Source organism: Heptranchias perlo, chromosome 2 (genome assembly GCF_035084215.1).
Source record: "Heptranchias perlo isolate sHepPer1 chromosome 2, sHepPer1.hap1, whole genome shotgun sequence".
NCBI classification, from domain to species: Eukaryota; Metazoa; Chordata; class Chondrichthyes; order Hexanchiformes; family Hexanchidae; genus Heptranchias; species Heptranchias perlo.
Window position 1 is genome coordinate 79,990,731 of NC_090326.1, and position 19,578 is coordinate 80,010,308.

A 19,578-nucleotide genomic window follows, 5' to 3' on the forward strand; every position below is an offset into this window, starting at 1 on the left:
AATAACGGCAGTTTGGGCATATGCAGCAAACACATTTCTGGATATTATTTTAAATGGTTGAAAAATCATGTGTAGCTGTACCCAAATTTCTGCTATGCGCTCCCAGCAACTGAGATTCCTTATGCACATTCCTAAATTTATTGATTCCGTCTCCTCAGTAAAAATATTGAGCGAGTGAAAGGTTACTGTGGTGAAATGATTCGAAATAATTCTATTTTAAGTTATCAAAAGCAGATTTAATTTTATCTTATTTAGGTGACTGTTATGAAAATCTACGACCTCCAGAGCAGATTATGGGAGCCAGTGGATGTGATGATTACCTGTACCATGCTGTTTTCAGGAATGAGGGTGATGGTCTTTATGGAAGATCGTAGCTGCTCCAGACATGAAGGAACATATTTATCAAAGAGAATGGTCAGATTGGTTTTTTCCGACTGGTAAATCCTTGTGTCAATCCAGCTTGTCACATATCTATACATGAAGAGTCACAAAGTTATGGCTGCATGCAATATTTTTCCAGAAAAAGTAAACAGAAAGGTCCTGAAACTGCACAGAAGTCTGCCTGAATAGCTGAAGACATGGCTGGGATCCAGGTACACCTTGTCCCAGCCTTAAGTTTAAGATTCCTTTATGGCATTGTGGGAGCAGAGGCTCTGTTTGCCCCTACAAGACCATCGACTTAAGGGGAATAAGGTTTCCTTAAGGCTGATAGTGGTGGAAGGAGGTCCAGGGATCGGGACCTGGGCATGTGGAGATTAGGGGTGGGATTTTTTTTATACTTTAAGGCTGCTTCCTGACACAGGGGTTGAGCAGGCAGTCAGATTCCGCTTCCGGGGGTGGTGGTGTTGGTGGGGGGGGAACATGCCAGCTTATGGCACATTCAGGAACTTTGGAGAGGAAAGGGAAGTTGGAGATGGAGTTTGCAAAGACAGAGGAGTCGAGGGTGAGTTTTGACTCAAAAAACGCCCCTGCCTCAACCTATCTGCTGCTGAAACCCTCATCCACATCTTTGTCACTTCCAGACATGGCTGTTCCATTGCTTTCCTGCCCGGCCTTCCATCCTCCACCCTCTTTAAACTTCAACTCATTAAAAATTCCGCTGCCTGTATCCTATCCCACACCGGGTCCCACTCACCTATCAGCTATATTCACTCCTGGTCCGCTAACGCCTCAAATATAAAATTCTCAACATGTTTGAATCCCTTCATGACCTCGCTCCATTCTATCTGTGTAACCTCTTCCAGCCTTAAACCCCCCCCCCCCCCAGAACTATCAGTTCCTCTGATTCTGGCCTTTGGTGCAACCCCCTCACGCACCCCCCGCCACCATTGGAGGCTGTGCAATCAGCCGCCTAGGCCCCACGCTCTGAAATCCACTCCCAAAATCCTTCTGTCTCTCCACCTCCCTACCTCCCTCTCCTCCTTAAAGGCCCTTCTTGGGACTTTTTTTTTAACATTAAAGGTGCTATATAAATGTACGTTCCTGTCGCTCTTATTCTATAATAAAACACTGGCCGGGAATTTTCTCAGACCAGCTCTAAGGAAATTCTCGACCACTGTGTGTTACATGATATAATGCTCCTGTAATTACAAAGCCACAAATCCTTCAGCTTACGGTAACAGGTCTGTTCCACTATGTACTTTACAAGCAAGATGCATCTGTCAAAAGGTGTAATGTAAAACATTCATAGTCATTGTGTTATTAGCAACACCAATAAAATCAGTCACTCACGGATTCCAGCCCAAATCCTGAGGATTAACATATAAAATGCCTGCTCTGGAAACAGTGGCCGGTGTAGCTGTTTTTAAATGGCTTATTTCGAACAGAAGGCGCATGGAAGGATTAAGTGGAATACGTTCATTGCTGGCAAGTGTTAGGACCTGCATACAAACAGCAAAAAAAAGTGTTCAAAAGTTAATAGTAGTACACAGGCTACAATTTAAAACAACAGAAAAATAGTTAAAGCTTGTATTTAAAGTTTTAAATTAGTAATAAAATTAATATATTTCTCTACAATATGAATAGGTGACTCATCAACCAAGGGAAACTCAAATGCAAATGTCATCGACTGGGAATAAAATGTAAGTCTCCCTCCCAAGAACCCAGCACTATATCAGATGAGTAAAATTAGAAAAATCACCAAGCCCAGAATACTGAAGATGGCTGGGAAGGAGACAATGGAGACACTAACAATTTACTAATGATCTTTGGACGTGAGAATTGCACCAAAGGACTGGAAGGGGTCAAATATTACATCCCTGTTCAAGCAAGGAGAGAGCGATAAGTCAGCAAATTACAGGCGTAACCTTGGTTGTGGGTAAATTGAGGGCAGAAACTGCAGGGCTATTCGGCCAGAGCAGAACCTCATTAGATGCAAGTGCAGGATGCAGAATCAAGGCTACAACGCTGTAGTCCTAGCTCCAACCCACATTTATGTCTAGTGAGGCACCATATCAGCAATTTCAGAGGTGCAGTTCATTGCAGAGAAATGTGAAGTGATAAAATCTGGAAAAAAAAGAACAGCGAAAGAAGTATACTCTAAATCACAAAGGGGTGAATATCTGCAGTGGCTCTCCAGCCCATCTGCCTTAACTTTGGTGAAAGAGCTGTGGAAACCCCCAAAAAATGTCATAAATGGAAATTCATCTTCCCAAGTCTATTAATAATGTAGAGGAACAGAGAGATCTTAGGGGTGCAGATCATAGGGGTAGATTTTTGTCTTCAGCCCTGGATGGTAGTCTGGTGGGTTGGATTGCTTGCTCATTGTAAGAACATAAGAAATAGGAGCAGGAGTAAGCCATATGGCACCTCGAGCATGCTCCGCTATTCAATAAGATCATGGCTAATCTTCGATCTCAACTCCACTTTCCTGCCCAATCCCCATATCCCTTGATTCCCTTAGAGTACAAAAATCTATCGCTCTCGGCCTTGAACATATTCAACGGCTCAGCATCCACAGTCCTCTGAAGTAGAGAATTCCAAAGATTCACATTCTGTGTGAAGGAATTCCTCCTCATCTCATAGAAAATAGGAGTAGGCCATTCAGCCCTTCGAGCCTGCTCTGCCATTCAATATGATCATGGCTGATCCTCCATCTCAATACCATAGTTCCCCTCCCTCCCAATACCCCTTGATGCCTTTTGTGCCTAGAAATCTATCTATCTCCTTCTTAAATATATTCAGTGACTTGGCCTCCACAGCCGTCTGTGGTAGAGAATTCCACAAGTTCACCACCCTCTGAGTGAAGAAATTTCTCCTCATCTCAGTCCTAAATGTCCTACCCGTATCTTGAGCCTGTGACCCCTCGTTCTGGACCCCCCCAGCCAGGGGAAACATCCTCCCTGCATCCAGTCTGTCTAGCCCTGTCAGAATTTTATACGTTTCAATGAGATCCCCCCTCGTTCTTCTAAACTCGAGTGAATACAGGCCGAGTCGACCCAATCTCTCCTTATATGACAGTCCTGCCATCCCAGGAATCAGTCTGGTGAACCTTCGCTGCACTCCCTCTATGGCAAGTATATCCTTTCTTAGGTGAAGAGACCAAAACTGCACACAATACTCCAGGTGTGGTCTCACCAAGGCCCTGTATAACTACAGTAAGACATCCTTGTTCCTATACTCAACTCCTCTTGCAATGAAGGCCAACATGCCATTTTCCCTACTACTGATGTTAAGCTGACCGGTCTGTAGTTCCCTGTTTTCTCTCTCCCTCCTTTTTTAAATAGTGGGGTTACATTTGCCACCCTCCAATCTGCAGGAACTGATACATAATCTATAGAATTTTGGAAGATGACAACCAATGCATGCACTATTTCCATGGCTACCTCTTTTGGTACTCTGGGATGCAGATTATCAGGCCCTGGGGATTTCTCGGCTTTCAGTCCCATTAATTTCTCCAGTACTATTTGTTTATTAATACTAATTTCCTTTAATTCCTCCTTCTCACTAGTCCCTTGGTTCCCTAGCATTTTTGGGAAGTTATTTGTGTCCTCTTCCTTGAAGACGGAACCAAAGCATTTGTTTAATTGCTCTGCCATTTCCTTGTTCCCCATTATAAATTCTCCCATTTCTGACTGTAAGGGACCTACATTTATCTTCACTAATCTTTTTCTTTTACAGTCCACTTTTATGTTCCTTGAAAGTTTACTCTCATAGTCTATTTTCCCCTCTTAATCAATCTCTTCGTCCTTTTTTGCTGAATTCTAAACTACTCCCAATCCTCAGGGTTGCTACTTTTTCTGGCAACTTTATATGACTCCTCTTTGGATCTAATACTATCCTTAATTTCTTTTGTTAGCCATGGTTGGGCCGCTTTTCCTTTTGTGTTTTTGCGCCGGAAAGGAATGTATAATTGTTGCAATTCATGCATTCATTCCTTAAATGTTAGCCATTGCCTATCCATCATCATGCCTTTTAATGAAGCTTCCCAATCTATCATAGCCAACTCACTACTCATACCTTCGTAGTTTCTTTTGTTTAGATTTAGGACCCTAGTTTCGGAACGGACTACTTCACTTTCCATCTTAATGAAGAATTCTATCATGTTATGATCACTCTTCCCTAAAGGACCCTGCATAACAAGATTATTAATTACACTTCTCATTGCACAATACCCTATCTAGGATAGCCTGTTCCCTGGTTGGATCCTCAACATACTGGTCTAAAAAATCTCGTACACACTCCAGGAATTCATCCTCCACAGCATTATTGCTAATTTGGTTTGGCCAGTCTATATGTAGATTAAAGTCACTCATGATTACTGTAGTACCCTTGTTACATGCATCTCTAATTTCCTGTTTGTTGCCATCCCCTACATTACCACTACTGTTTGGAGACCTACAGACAACTCCCACCAGTGTTTTCTGCCCCTTGTTGCTCCTTAATTCCACCCAGGCTGAGTCTACATCTTGATTTTCTGAGCCAATATCCTTTCTCACTATCTCAGTCTTAAATGGCCCACCCTTTATCCTGAGACTATGCCCCCTAGTTCTGGACTCTCCAGCCATGGGATACTACCTCTCAGCACCTTGTAGAACCTATCCAATTTTCAATCAGGTGGATTCTACAATGAGTGAGTGATCCATTCAGTCAGGCTACCACCCAGGGGCTAAAGACAAAAATTTACCCCACAGATCTTTAAAGATTGGAGTACAGGTAGAAGAGGCCAAAAAAAAAAGCAAATGGGTTTCTGGGTTTTATATTTGGGGGCCTGAATAAAGATGTAAGAAAATTATGTTGAATTCATACACGGCATTAGTTAGGGCACAGATGGAGTATTGCATGCAGTTCTTGACAGTGCCAGCAAGGATATTAGAAACATGGAAATGGTACAGTGAAGATTCACTAAATGATACCAAGAATGAGAGGTTACAATTATAAAGACAGGCTTGAAAAATTGGGGCTTTTTTCACTGAAACTAAGGTTTAGAGATCCAGTAGAGGTTTCAAGATTCTGAAGAGGGTAGTGAAAGATTGCTTCCAGTGGTTAGTGAATCGGTAACAAGGGGGCATGGACTCAGGTTTATCACTAGAAGAACAAAGGGGGAGGTTAAAAAGTATTTTTTTCCCATACGGAGCTTTATTAAAACATGGAATGCTATACCACAAGAGACCGCAGAGACTATAACATCATTTAAAAGTAAATTAGAGAAATATTGGAAAAGAAATAATAAAGAAGAATATAAGGAAAGTGGATGGAAATAGGATTAGAGTAAAAGAGTTAGCACTGCAACAGCCTCCTTCTGTGCTGTAAATTCCACGATTCTATGAATACCAATGGAGTGGAGAGAGATCAGCTCAGCAAAGTTCTAAATTTACTATAGGGCAAGAAATTATAAAATAAGTGGATCTGAACATTTTAGTATTACAACTACCGTGTAGATTTGCTGAAGGGCACTTTCTAAGACTCCAGCATCAAAATGGAAACTTTGTAACTCATAGAATCATAAAGCACAGAAGGAGGCCATTCGGCATATCATGCCTGTGCCAGCTTTCTGAAAGATCTACCAATTAGTCCCACTCCGCTGCTCTTTACCCATAGCCCTGCAAATGTTTCCATTTTAACTATATATCTAATTCCCTTTTGAAAGTTACTTTCTATCCTTTTAAGCAGTGCATTCCAGATCATAACAACTCACTGAGAAAAAAAATTCTCATCTCCCCCCTGGCTTCTTTGCCAATTATCTTAAATCTGTCCCCTCTGGTTACCAACCCTCCTGCCAGTGGAAACAATTTCTCCCTATCTGCTCTATCAAAGCCACATATAATTTTGAACACCTCTATTAAATTTCTCCTTAACCTTCCCTACTCCAAGGAACACAATCCCAGCTTCTCTAGTCTCTCTACATAACTGAATTCTCTCATCCTGGTACCATTCTGGTAAATCTCCTCTGCACCCTCTCCAAGGCCTTTCTAAAGTGTGGTGCCCAGAATTAAACACAATACTCTAGCTGAGGTCTAACCAGTGATTTATAAAGGTTTATGCCTTATTTATAAAGCCAAGGATCCATAAGACCATAAGAGGTAGAAGTGGGAGTAGGCCATTCGGCCCTCGAGCCTGCTCCACCATTCAATGAGATCATGGCTGGTCTGATTTTTACCTCAACTCCACTTTCCCAACTTTTCCCCATATCCTTTGACTCCCTTGCTGATCAAAAATTTGTCTAACTCAGCCTTGAATGTATTCAATGACTCAGCCTCCACAGCTTTTTGGGGCAAAGAATTCCAAAGATTCACTCCCCTCTGGGAGAAGAAATTCCTCCTAATTTCCATCTTAAACGGGCGACCCCTTATTCTGAGACTATGCTCCCTAGTTTTAGATTCCCCATGAGGGGTAACATCCTCTCAGCATCTACCCTATCGAGTCCCCTCAGGGTCTTGTATGTTTCAATAAGATCTCCTCTCATTCTTCTAAACTCCAATGAGGATAGACCCAACCTGTTCAATCTTTCCTCATAAGACAATCCTTCCATACCTGGAATCAACCTAGTGAACCTCCTCTGAACTGCCTCCAATGCAAGTATGTCCTTCCTTAAATAAGGGCACCAGAACTGTACGCAGTACTCCAGGTGTGGTCTCACCAGCACCCTGTACAGTTGTAGCATGACTTCCCTGCTTTTATACTCCATCCCCCTAGAAATAAAAGCTAATATTCCGTTTGCATTCCGGATTACCTGCTGCATCTGTAAGCTGACTGTGTTTCATGTACAAGGACACCCAGATCCTTCTGTACCACAGCATTTTGTAGTATTTCTCCATTCAAATAATATTTTACTTTTTTATTTTTCCTCCCAAAGTGGATGACTTCACATTTTCCCACATTATATTCCAGCTGCCAAATTTTTGCCCATTCGCTTAACCTGTCAATATCCATTTGCAGACACTTTGTGTCCTCATCACAACTTGCTTTTCCACCTATCTTTGTATCATCAGCAAATTTGGCCACAAGACACTCTGTTCCTTCATCCAAGTCATTGATATATATTGTAAATAGTGAGGCCCCAGCACTGAGCCCTGCAGCACCCCACTAGTTACAGATTGCCATTTTGAAAATGACCCTTTTATCCCGGCTCTTTGTTTTCTGTTGTTAACCAATCCTCTATCCGTGCCAGTATATTACCCCCAACACCATGAGCTCTTATCTTGTGCAATAATCTTTTATGTGGCATCTTATTGAATGCCTTTTGGAAATCCAAATATACTGCATCCATTGGTTCCCCTTTATCCACCCTGCCCGTTACTTCCTCAAAGAACTCTAATAAATTTGTCAGACATGATTTCGCCTTCATAAAACCATGTTAACTCTCCTTGATTGTATTATGAGTCTCCAAATGTCCTGCTACTACTTCCTTAATAATGGATTCTAGCATTTTCCCAATGACAGATGTTAGGCTACCTGGTCTATAGTTACCTGCTTTCTATCTCACTCCCTTCTGGGACCCTTCTAGAATCTAGTGAATTCTGGAAGATTACAACCAATGCATCCACTATCTCTGTAGCCATTTCCTTTAAGACCCTCGGATGCAAGCCATCAGGTCCAGGGGACCTGTCAGTCTTTAGACCCATTAGTTTTCCTAGTACTTTTCTCTAGTGATAGTGATCCCGTATGCTTTTTTAACAGCTTTGTCAAATTGTCCTGCCACCTTCAAAGATTTGTGTATGTGAACGCCCAGGTCTCTCTGTCCCAGCACCCCCCTTTAAAATTTTACCATTTAGCTTATAATGCCTCTCCTAATTTTTCCTTCCAAAATGCAACACTTCACACTTCTCTGCATTAAATTTCATAATGTGGAGATGCCGGTGATGGACTGGGGTTGACAATTGTAAACAATTTTACAACACCAAGTTATAGTCCAGCAATTTTATTTTAAATTCACAAGCTTTCGGAGATTTTCTCCTTCCTCATTTGCCTGAGGAAGGAGAAAATCTCCGAAAGCTTGTGAATTTAAAATAAAATTGCTGGACTATAACTTGGTGTTGTAAAATTGTTTACAATTAAATTTCATAGGCCACATGTCTGCCCATTTCACCAGTCTATGTCCCCCTCAAGTCTGTTACTATCCTCAACATTGTTTACTACATTGTGAAGCTTTGTGTCATCCACAAACTTTGAAATTATGCCCCCTATACCCATGACCAGGTAATTAATATATATCAAAAAGAGCAGTGGTCCTAATTCCGATCCCTGCACACTTCTGTCCAGCCTGATAAACAACCGTTCACTACTACTCTCTGCTTTCTGTCTCAACCAATTTTGTATCCATGCCCCTTCAATCCCATGGGCTTCAATTTTGCTAACAACTCTTAGGATTTTTTTAATTATCAAGAGTGCAGGGCTAAGGCCTACATTGCAGGACACCATTAAGGTTGAAAACAGTAAAAGAGATGAGGTAAATCAGGAAGGAATGATCCGGTGATGCCAAGTTTAAGTTTTAAAAAACTAAAGATTGTAGGATCTTAAAAGACTGAAGGAGGAAAGGAATTATACAGTTCTGAGGTACCTCAAAAAAATGAGTTAAAGAGTCGGGAGTTGAGCAATGAGCCTGAATTTAAACAAAATGAGAATAAAAGGAGGAAAAAATGTGTGCAGAAAAAGATCGCTACAGTTTGGAAAAACAAGAGAAAAAATTTGAAGGAGCGGTGGCCATAGTAAGACAAGAAAGGTTGTAACATAAAAAGAGATTTGGGGGCGAGAAGTGACAAACATTGTGCATAACAGATAACATCTTTTTCTTTTTCCAGTCCAGGAGTGGACTTGGGCTTCAATCAGGGTTGAGAGTTTTTGAGGAGAAAAGATGTGTTTGGCACCAAGTATCTTGGAGGCACCCATAACAATTAAGGAAAAGTGGAGATTTAGAGGAGATAGTGAATGTCAAAGAATTAAGAAGGACTAACGGTGCAGCTATCCAAAGTAAGATATGGTAGCTGTTGGATAAACTTGTGAGAGACATGAAGGACTGTGTCTTTGAAGAACTGAAATAAATCAGTTTTTATGCACCATCAAAGGGCATGGCACAAATCAAGATGTAATGATTCAGCCATTACACCATGAGAAGACTGGAGATTGTGTGGACTGTAGTTATGCAATCTAGATGAAACTGATGAACAGAAGTTTCGATGATTTTAGGAAGTTGAGAAAAGCCAATAGGGTCACCTTTCATAGAGATGTTTTGTACAGGAGCAAATTTCCAGAAGAAAATGTAGACAGAATTAAGATACTAAAAGATGGCACAGAACAGGAATAAGTTCAGAGGCATACACTTAGATACCAGCAGAATCAGAGGTCTTAACTGGAGTCCAGAGAGCTGAGGATACAATGGAGTTGATGGGAATAAAACTTGACATTCTTCAAATTGATTGAATAGAACAATGAAAAGAGGTTCTTTATCCAGATCATCAAGGTAATAGTTGGAGGAAAAAAAATAGCTGAAAAAGTCAGTTTTCACTTTAGGAGAGCTAGCAAATGCACCTTTGGGATATTGCAGCAATGGAAAAAAGGCCTCAGAGAAATTAGGAGACAACTTTGGCAAGAACCCAGAAGTAGTGGCTGCTGAAGGAGCAGGTGATGTTTTTTTCAATAAAATTTTGTTTAGCAGCATTAATAGTGGATTTAAAAAATGAAAAGAAAGATTACATTAAGTTGGGATGCTTCAGGCTGATTAAGACATCAGTGTGATATGCAGAATTTTAAAAGAGAACAGAAAAATATGCATGCATATTTATAAACTAGTTTAATCAATAGTTTCAGATGAGTGCCCATCTCGAACATATTGATACTTCCTAACACACACATGTAATATTTCTAATGAAAGCATTATCTACCTTATTATCATCCATAACTGTGTTTAGTGACTCAATCCACATGGGATCTATATCACCATCCAGCACAATCCATTTTGGACCATCATGAGTTATGTTGGCTTGCTCTCTCATGATAGATGAAAAAAGACCTGTGAACATCAGAAACAGCAAATATCAAAGGACTGCAGTTATGCACAGCTTTACTGAAACTAACTTTCAACATTTTTCCTCCTGCAGAAAAACTATTACTATGTGCAATAGGTAAGAGCATAATATTCATTTATATTTCACTGCTGACTGTTTTCTAATTGCTTAGCGAGTAAATGCACTATAATTAGTACTGAGGTATTGAGCTATACAAAGCAGGATGGTCTGTGCTGAGTTAACAAATTTCACCTGGGGTGGCGACAGAGTTGTTACAATTGGTCTTGGTGTCCCTAAGCTAGGGAATGGGAGAAAAAACAAGAGGACAGGATTTGATTGGGCAAATAGCCTCCAGTGTTTTTCAAACAATTACCACATCTTACATTTAGAGCATTAGAAATAGCGAACAAAAGAAATCTTCCTGCTATGTTTATATTGTTGTTTATTCATCGTAACCAAAGGAAATCTTTCCTTATTATAATTCCATTTGTATTTCATTATACAACAGTACAGCAAGTACTACTTATTGACTTTAGCACAATGGAACGTCATAAGCCTAAGAGCAACAAATTTTTGAAGTATTACATAGAAATTACAATACAGTAACAGGCCGTTTGGCTCAACCAGCCTGTGATGGTGTTTATCCTCCACATAAGCAGAGTCCTAATCCCATGTGCCTGCACTGTTCCAATATCCCTTTATCTTCCAACCACCTATAGAACCTTTTCTTATATGCTGACCTTGGGGGCACGAGGCGATTTAACTCCCGGGCAGAAAATTGGCCTAGTGAGCGGCCAGCCAGGAATGGCAGAAAGAGGCCCAGCCAATTTAAACAGCCGAGCCTCATTAACCGAAAACAGGAGGAAAGTCAGCTGGACATCAGAGTTAAGTCAGGCGGCCCAGCAGGCACCCACAAGGCCCAAAGTGCAGGAATCTGACGGGGGGGGGGGGGGGTTCCAGGCGGTCAGCGGTACGGGAAGGAGGGGGGAGTCTAGTGCAGGGAAGCCTACATTCCTGCTCCTCCAAAGGAGAATTTTAAACTTACCTTACAGGGCCCTTTCGGTCTTCAGACCAGATTTTTGCTGTCGGAATGGCTGCTGTGAGTGCCCTGCTGGCCTCCTGGCTAAAACAACTTCAAGATACTATTGACATAATAAGACCCTTATTTGCATAAATGTGTGAGGCTCCCACCTGATTCAGGCAAACGCCTGAAAAATCAGGCATGTTAAAATTGAAAAGGAGCGGGAACAGAGTGGGTATTTTAACTGCGCGCCCACCAGTTTCCACTGGCGGGGCAGTTAAAATTCTCACCATGGTGTCTGCTTCAATCACTAACTCCGGTAGTTCACTCCACCATTCTACAGCCTCACAACCCTCTGTGGAAGAAAATTTCTTTTGTTCTCTATCCTAAATTTCCTACATGTAATGTTAGATCTGTGTCTCCTCATTCTTTGTTAGTTCAATTCTGAGAGTGTCATCTCATTACTCAGAGCCCTAAGTTTGGAATCTTTCTCATCATTCCCTCCAATACATCAATGTTCTTGAAGATAGTTGAGGGAGACGAGCACAGAACAAAAATTAAACCTGGGACCTTTCTTGATCTGCACGACTCAGTACCACACAAGGCTCAAGGCATTTACCCAGAAAGACTGGTTCCCTGATTGGGTGCTCCCAAAGAGGATTAGTGCTCACTGACTTTGATTTTCCATCCAGTTAAATTAATGGGAGCACCTGATGGGGGAATCAGTCCTAGTAAGTCTTTATAGAAATTTGTTTGAAATAAGTACACTCCCAAACACCAGTGTGGTTACTGGTCTGATTCTGTAGCAATAAATGAAACTATGTGCTGGACAAAATCATGACAGATATGTGTCTGTTCTATTTTTTAAATTACAAATTAAAACATATTCTGATTACAGTCCCAATTTGCTTTTTGTGTTTCGCATACAATGAGCTGCTAAGTTTTGATGAGGCACCTGCCACAATCAATGCAACCCAAAATGCTACAAGGAGTGGAATACTTACGATTTGTAAATACAATTAAAAAATATATATATATTTTATTTACACCTGATAAAATCAAGTGTTGAAGACAGCTTTGGTACCTTGTAAGCTCAGATATTGCAGGGGCATTAAATTTAACAGCGACAGCAAATGTGCAATAGAGGCCCACAATGTCAGGAGTGTGGTATAGCACTCACTTACCCTATGTTTCGAACCCCAACAGAACTTGCTGCTTGAAGATTTTTTACATCAAGTGCTAATGCACTCAATTTATACAGTCAAACCAATCAACCTTGTACACTGGGCACTTAACAAAGAAAGGACTTTAATTTATATAGCACCTTATCATGCCCAAATGTGTAGTCACTGTTGTAAGGAAAGACAGCAGCCATTTTGCACAGACCAATGTCCCACAAATGGGAATGAGGTGAATGACCAGTTCATGTCTTTGGTGGTGTTGGTTGATGGAAGTGTGTTAGTGAGAACACCAAGAAACTTCTTGCTCTTCTTTGAATAGAACCATAAAATATATAACATCCATCTGAATCACCAGGACAAGCTAACGGGGCTTTGATTTAACATCTAATCTGAAGGATGGCACCGCCAACATTGCAGTACTCTCTCAGTACTGCACCAAAGAATCATCCTAGATTGTGTGCTTAACTTGAAACCACAATCTGCCGGCTCAGAGACAAGAGAGCTACCAACTGAGCCAAGCTGACACTCAAGAGCAAAATGCTCCATTTCACAGCAGTAACGCATTGCTTATTCAACGAGTCAAACTTTCTCAGGTGGAGCAGGTGTTGCTGAATAGGCTACATTAAGAAAGCTGGGGGGGGGGGGGAATTATTTCTGTACTACCACCCAAAAGTGAGGGTTCCAGGGTGAACAATAGAGGAAAATGGAGCAGCGAGGCTTTCAGCCAAATCCCTATTGCTAAAATTGGCTGCTGAAATTTTCCTCCTCCACCACCTCTAATTCCAATGACAGCCTATCGCTTGACCCAGTGCATGTAAATGTTGACAAAGAGGTGGAGCTTATGTCTTCAGTGGATTTCCCACTGTTCCCACCTCTGCATTGCTGATGGCAGGGAAGACCTGAAAGGAAGAGGTAGTAGAGATACTGTGGTGGTGGGAGGCAGCCGTAATGAACTGTACTGGATCTACCATAGGTCATCTGGCTACTTTGTTTTCTTCCATTTCCTTCAATCTGCCAGCTTTTTTTTCAAAGCTAATAAGGACTAGGTGATAGAATAGATTAAGGTGCTATTCTTTCAGCTTTGGGGCCCAAATTTAATGAGACAAAGGTCTCTTCTTTCTGCCAGCTGTAGAATTAAGTGAAATTAATTTAGGCAACTTAGTCCATAATCTGGCACAATTGACATTGAACTGTATCACTTAGGTCACAAGGATCACTGGTGTTGGAAATTATTAAATTCACATTTGTGCAGTAGGGGGTGCACTTCTGATGTTGGGGTAAAGTACACTGTGCAGGACAGGATATTAACTGTGATGTGGGAGTGCTTGATATTGATACTAACTGCCCAAAGGGCACAAGTATTCCACTCCCTAGTATTGATATCCCTCTCCGTGATGAGCACAAAAATTAAACCCCAAAAGATTAAAAATGTTGCTCTGCTGTGGGATACTGTTGGCTTCTGTATTTTGTATGCACCTATTTTCACTGATAAAATTCTGAAATGGACATGGATTGTAATGCTTTTTGAATATTTAATTGGCAGCAGCAAAGTGCTTCTTACTGCCAAATGAAACAGGTCAATCAGCACTTTCTGGTGTGAGCACTGATAGTAAGATTCAATGTCTTTGTCAATAATCATGATTGCAGTTTTATCAGCAGAGCTACAGCTGTTCAAAATACTCTATTTGGTATACTTGCCATCCTTCCACTCTCGGGTTGCAGGGTGTATAAAACCAAACATCTCATCTGTGATGACTGCCTTCGGGTTAAGATCATTCCAGACAGGCTTTCGTTTCATGTTTACATATGTCCTGTACAAAGTCTTTAAGATCTATACATAGAAAGAATATTAATTCTCAAAAATGTTCATCATTAAAGTCAATCACATTACACAAGTACAGGTTCCATTGATTACTTGATTGCTCTATTAAAAATTAATTTCCTGTGTAAAGATGCATTTAAGGTAACTTCACCTTTCTGACACTGCTATAACATTTCTCGTGTATCCAAGAGACTTTATCCTATCACTACAAGGGCAGGTCTGCCACAGCAGTTCTATGGTATTAATCCCAATTCCCCTTCCTTTCTCCATATCCCTTAATAACCTAATTTCCCAAGTGCCTATCTCCCTTTTAAAAATCTTAACTAACTCTGCCTTCTGGGGCAGTGCATTCTACTTTCTCACAACATTGTGGTGTTGATATTATGAGGGTGCGAAAGGCTCCAGTGCAACTGCACTCCAAAATAAATCAGGAAGAGGCCTGAGGCGGCTAATGTATCTGAAGCAATCGGCATGCCCCATTCCAGGCAGAAAGCGCAATGCGGGGGTGGGGGCGAGGAGCCTGTGCACAAGCTGCACACTAGACTCCTTGGCCCATTTTTGGGTGCGCAGGAGCAACGGGGAACAATCCCTACGCCTGAATGGTGAGGCCCGAGGCATCCCCGATATTGGGCCTTGGGCCTCATTTCCATCAAGCCGGTGAGCTGTGGAGAGCAAGAGACAAATTGATGGTGAAGTGTGATCGAAGATTGGCCTGCTGCTGGCATCATAGCAGCCCTCGGGTAAACAAGGGAGGTGACCAGGAGGGGAGGTCAGAAGATAGAATCATAGAAGTTTACAACATGGAAACAGGCCCTTCGGCCCAACATGTCAATGTCGCCCAGTTTATACCACTAAGCTGGTCCCAATTGTCTGCACTTGGCCCATATCCCTCTATACCCATCTTACACATGTAACTGTCCAAATGCTTTTTAAAAGACAAAATTGTACCCGCCTCTACTACTGCCTCTGGCAGCTCGTTCCAGACACTCACCACCCTTTGAGTGAAAAAATTGCCCCTCTGGACCCTTTTGTATCTCTCCCCTCTCACCTTAAATATATGCCCCCTTGTTAGAGACTCCCCTACCTTTGGGAAAAGATTTTGACTATCGACCTTATCTATGCCCCTCATTATTTTATAGACTTCTATAAGATCACCCCTAAACCTCCTACTCTCCAGCGAAAAAAGTCTCAGTCTATCCAACCTCTCCCTATAAGTCAAACCATCAAGTCCCGGTAGCATCCTAGTAAATCTTTTCTGCACTCTTTCTAGTTTAATAATATCCTTTCTATAATAGGGTGACCAGAACTGTACACAGTATTCCAAGTGTGGCCTTACTAATGTCTTGTACAACTTCAACAAGACATCCCAACTCCTGTATTCAATGTTCTGACCAATGAAACCAAGCATGCTGAATGCCTTCTTCACCACCCTATCCACCTGTGACTCCACTTTCAAGGAGCTATGAACCTGTACTCCTAGATCTCTTTGTTCTATAACTCTCCCCAACGCCCTACCATTAACGGAGTAGGTCCTGGCCCGATTCGATCTACCAAAATGCATCACCTCACATTTATCTAAATTAAACTCTATCTGCCATTCATCGGCCCACTAGCCCAATTTATCAAGATCCCGTTGCAATCCTAGATAACCTTCTTCACTGTCCACAATGCCACCAATCTTGGTGTCATCTGCAAACTTACAAACCATGCCTCCTAAATTCTCATCCAAATCATTAATATAAATAACAAATAACAGCGGACCCAGCACCGATCCCTGAGGCACACCGCTGGTCACAGGCCTCCAGTTTGAAAAACAACCCTCTACAACCACCCTGTGTCTTCTGTCGTCAATCCAATTTTGTATCCAATTGGCTACCTCACCTTGGATCCCGTGAGATTTAACCTTATGTAACAACCTACCATGTGGTACCTTGTCAAAGGCTTTGCTGAAGTCCATGTAGACCACGTCTACTGCACAGCCCTCATCTATCTTCTTGGTTACCCCTTCAAAAAACTCAATCAAATTCGTGAGACATGATTTTCCTCTCACAAAACCATGCTGACTGTTCCTAATCAGTCCCCGCCTCTCCAAATGCCTGTAGATCCTGTCTCTCAGAATACCCTCTAACAACTTACCCACTACAGATGTCAGGCTCACCAGTCTGTAGTTCCCAGGCTTTTCCCTGCCGCCCTTCTTAAACAAAGGCACAACATTTGCTACCCTCCAATCTTCAGGCACCTCACCTGTAGCTGTCGATGATTCAAATATCTTTGCTAGGGGACCCGCAATTTCCTCCCTAACCTCCCATAACGTCCTGGGATACATTTCATCAGGTCCCGGAGATTTATCTACCTTGATGCGCGTTAAGACTTCCAGCACCTCCCTCTCTGTAATATGTACACTCCTCAAGACATCACTATTTATTTCCCCAAGTTCCCTAACATCCATGCCTTTCTCAACCGTAAATACCGATGTGAAATATTCATTTAGGATCTCACCCATCTCCTGTGGTTCCGCACATAGATGACCTTGTTGATCCTTAAGAGGCCCTACTCTCTCCCTAGTTACTCTTTTGCCCTTTATGTATTTGTAGAAGCTCTTTGGATTCTCCTTTGCCTTATCTGCCAAAGCAATCTCATGTCCCCTTTTTGCCCTCCTGATTTCTCTCTTAACTCTACTCCGGCAATCTCTATACTCTTCAAGGGATCCACTTGATCCCAGCTGTCTATGCTTGTCATATGCCTCCTTCTTCTTTTTGACTAGGGCCTCAATCTCCCGAGTCATCCAAGGTTCCCTACTTCTACCAGCCTTGCCCTTCACTTTATAAGGAATGTGCTTACCCTGAACCCTGGTTAACACACTTTTGAAAGCCTCCCACTTACCAGACGTCCCTTTGCCTGCCAACAGACTCTCCCAATCAACTTCTGAAAGTTCCTGTCTAATACCATCAAAATTGGCCTTTCCCCAATTTAGAATTTTAACTTTTGGGCCAGACCTATCCTTCTCCATAGCTATCTTAAAACTAATGGAATTATGATCACTGGTCCCAAAGTGATCCCTCACTAACACTTCTGTCACCTGCCCTTCCTTATTTCCCAAGAGAAGGTCAAGTTTTGCCCCCTCTCTAGTCGGGCCATTCACATACTGAATGAGAAATTCCTCCTGAATACACGCAACAAATTTCTCTCCATCCAAGCCCCTAATGCTATGGCTGTCCCAGTCAATGTTGGGAAAGTTAAAGTCCCCTACTATTACCACCCTATTTTTCTTGCAGCTGTCTGTAATCTCCTTACATATTTGCTCCTCAATTTCCCGTTGACTATTTGGGGGTCTGTAGTACAATCCTATCAAAGTGATCTCTCCCTTCTTATTTTTCAGTTCTACCCATATAGACTCAGTGGGCGAACCCTCGGATATATCCCCTCTCACTACTGCCGTGATGTTCTCCCTAATCAAGAACGCAACTCCCCCTCCTCTCTTACCTCCTGCTCTATCTTTCCTTTAGCATCTGTACCCTGGAACATTGAGCTGCCAGTCCTGCCCCTCCCTTAGCCATGTTTCAGTAATAGCTATAACATCCCAGTCCCATGTACCCATCCATGCCCTGAGTTCATCTGCCTTGCCCATCAGACTTCTTGCATTGAAATAAATGCAGTTTAATCTAGACTTCCCTTGGTCTTTGCCCTGCTTTCTCAGACCATCTGTCCGGTCATGTTTTGTACACTCTCCCTTACTGCCTTTTGTTTCTGTCACCACTTTACTTCCCACTGACTTCCTGCATCGGTTCCCATCCCCCTGCCACATTAGTTTAAACCCTCCCCAACAGCACTAGCAAGCACTCCCCCTAGGACATTGGTTCCAGTCCTGCCCAGATGCAGACCGTCCAATTTGTACTGGTCCCACCTCCCCCAGAACCGGTTCCAATGGCCCAGGAATTTGAATCCCTCCCTCTTGCACCATCTCTCAAGCCACGTATTCATCCTAGCTATCCTGTCATTCCTACTCTGACTAGCCCGTGGCACTGGTAGCAATCCTGAGATTACTACCTTTGAGGTCCTATTTTTTAGTTTAACTCCTAACTCCCTAAATTCAGCTTGTAGGACCTCATCCCGTTTTTTACCTATATCGTTGGTACCTATATGCACCACGACAACTGGCTGTTCACCCTCCCTCTCCAGAATGTCCTGCAGCCGCTCCGAGATATCCCTGACCCTTGCACCAGGGAGGCAACATACCATCCTGGAGTCTCGGTTGCGTCCGCAGAAACGCCTGTCTATTCCCCTTACAATCGAGTCCCCTATCACTATAGCTCTGCCACTCTTTTTCCTGTGCAGCAGAGCCAGCCACGGTGCCATGAACCTGGCCTCTGTCACCTTCCCCTGGTGAGCCATCTCCCCCAACAGCATCCAAAACGGTATACCTGTTTGAGAGGGGGATGGCCACAGGGGACCCCTGCACTACCTGCCTGCACCTCTTACTCTGCCTGGTGGTCACCCATTCACTTCCTGCCTGTACACCCTTTACCTGCGGTGTGGCCAACTCGCTAAACGTGCTATCGACAAGTTTCTCTGCATCGCGGATACTCCACAGTGAATCCACCCGCAGCTCCAGCTCCGAGATACGATCGGTCAGTAGCTGCAGGTGGACACACTTCCTGCACACATGGTCGGCAGGGACACTGGTAGTGTCCATGACTTCCCACATCTTGCAGGAGGGGCATATCAGGGGTGCGAGGTCTGCTGCCATGAATTGCCTTAGCTTAGTTACCCCTTTTAAATCACGTTGAAATTAGAAAATGTTAACTATACTAGGGACCTAGGTTCACTAAAAAAAAACTACCTGCTATAAAACCTGCAGACCTTAAGTTTAGTTAATTAGTTAATTATAAATGTGGTTATAATAGCCGTGACGAGGGGGAGGGTTGTAGTGACAGTCATTGGGGGGTAGCTGCAGCAATCAGGGGAGTAGTGACAGTGATCCGGTGGGGGGGTGGGGGGGGGCGGGGGGGGGAGTTGGTAGCGGCAGCAATAGCAATTGTTGGCGGGGGGGGGGGGGGGGGGGGAGGGCGGAAATTGGTGTCCAGCAGAGCCCGTGTTCTTTCAATGTGGAGT

General features: G+C 42.7%; 1 protein-coding gene across 1 annotated transcript in view; it reads right to left on the reverse strand.

Moving 5' to 3' along the window:
- Positions 1-19,578, reverse strand: part of LOC137332178 (dynein axonemal heavy chain 11-like) — a 380,453-nt gene that overhangs the window by 173,782 nt on the left and 187,093 nt on the right. Inside the window, exons 40-43 of the mRNA XM_067995882.1 lie at positions 14,343-14,475; positions 10,320-10,447; positions 1,732-1,880; positions 321-471 (exon numbers count right to left, since the gene is read on the reverse strand). Coding sequence (XP_067851983.1) covers positions 321-471; positions 1,732-1,880; positions 10,320-10,447; positions 14,343-14,475 — 561 coding nt within the window. The remainder of the gene's footprint in view (positions 1-320; positions 472-1,731; positions 1,881-10,319; positions 10,448-14,342; positions 14,476-19,578) is intronic.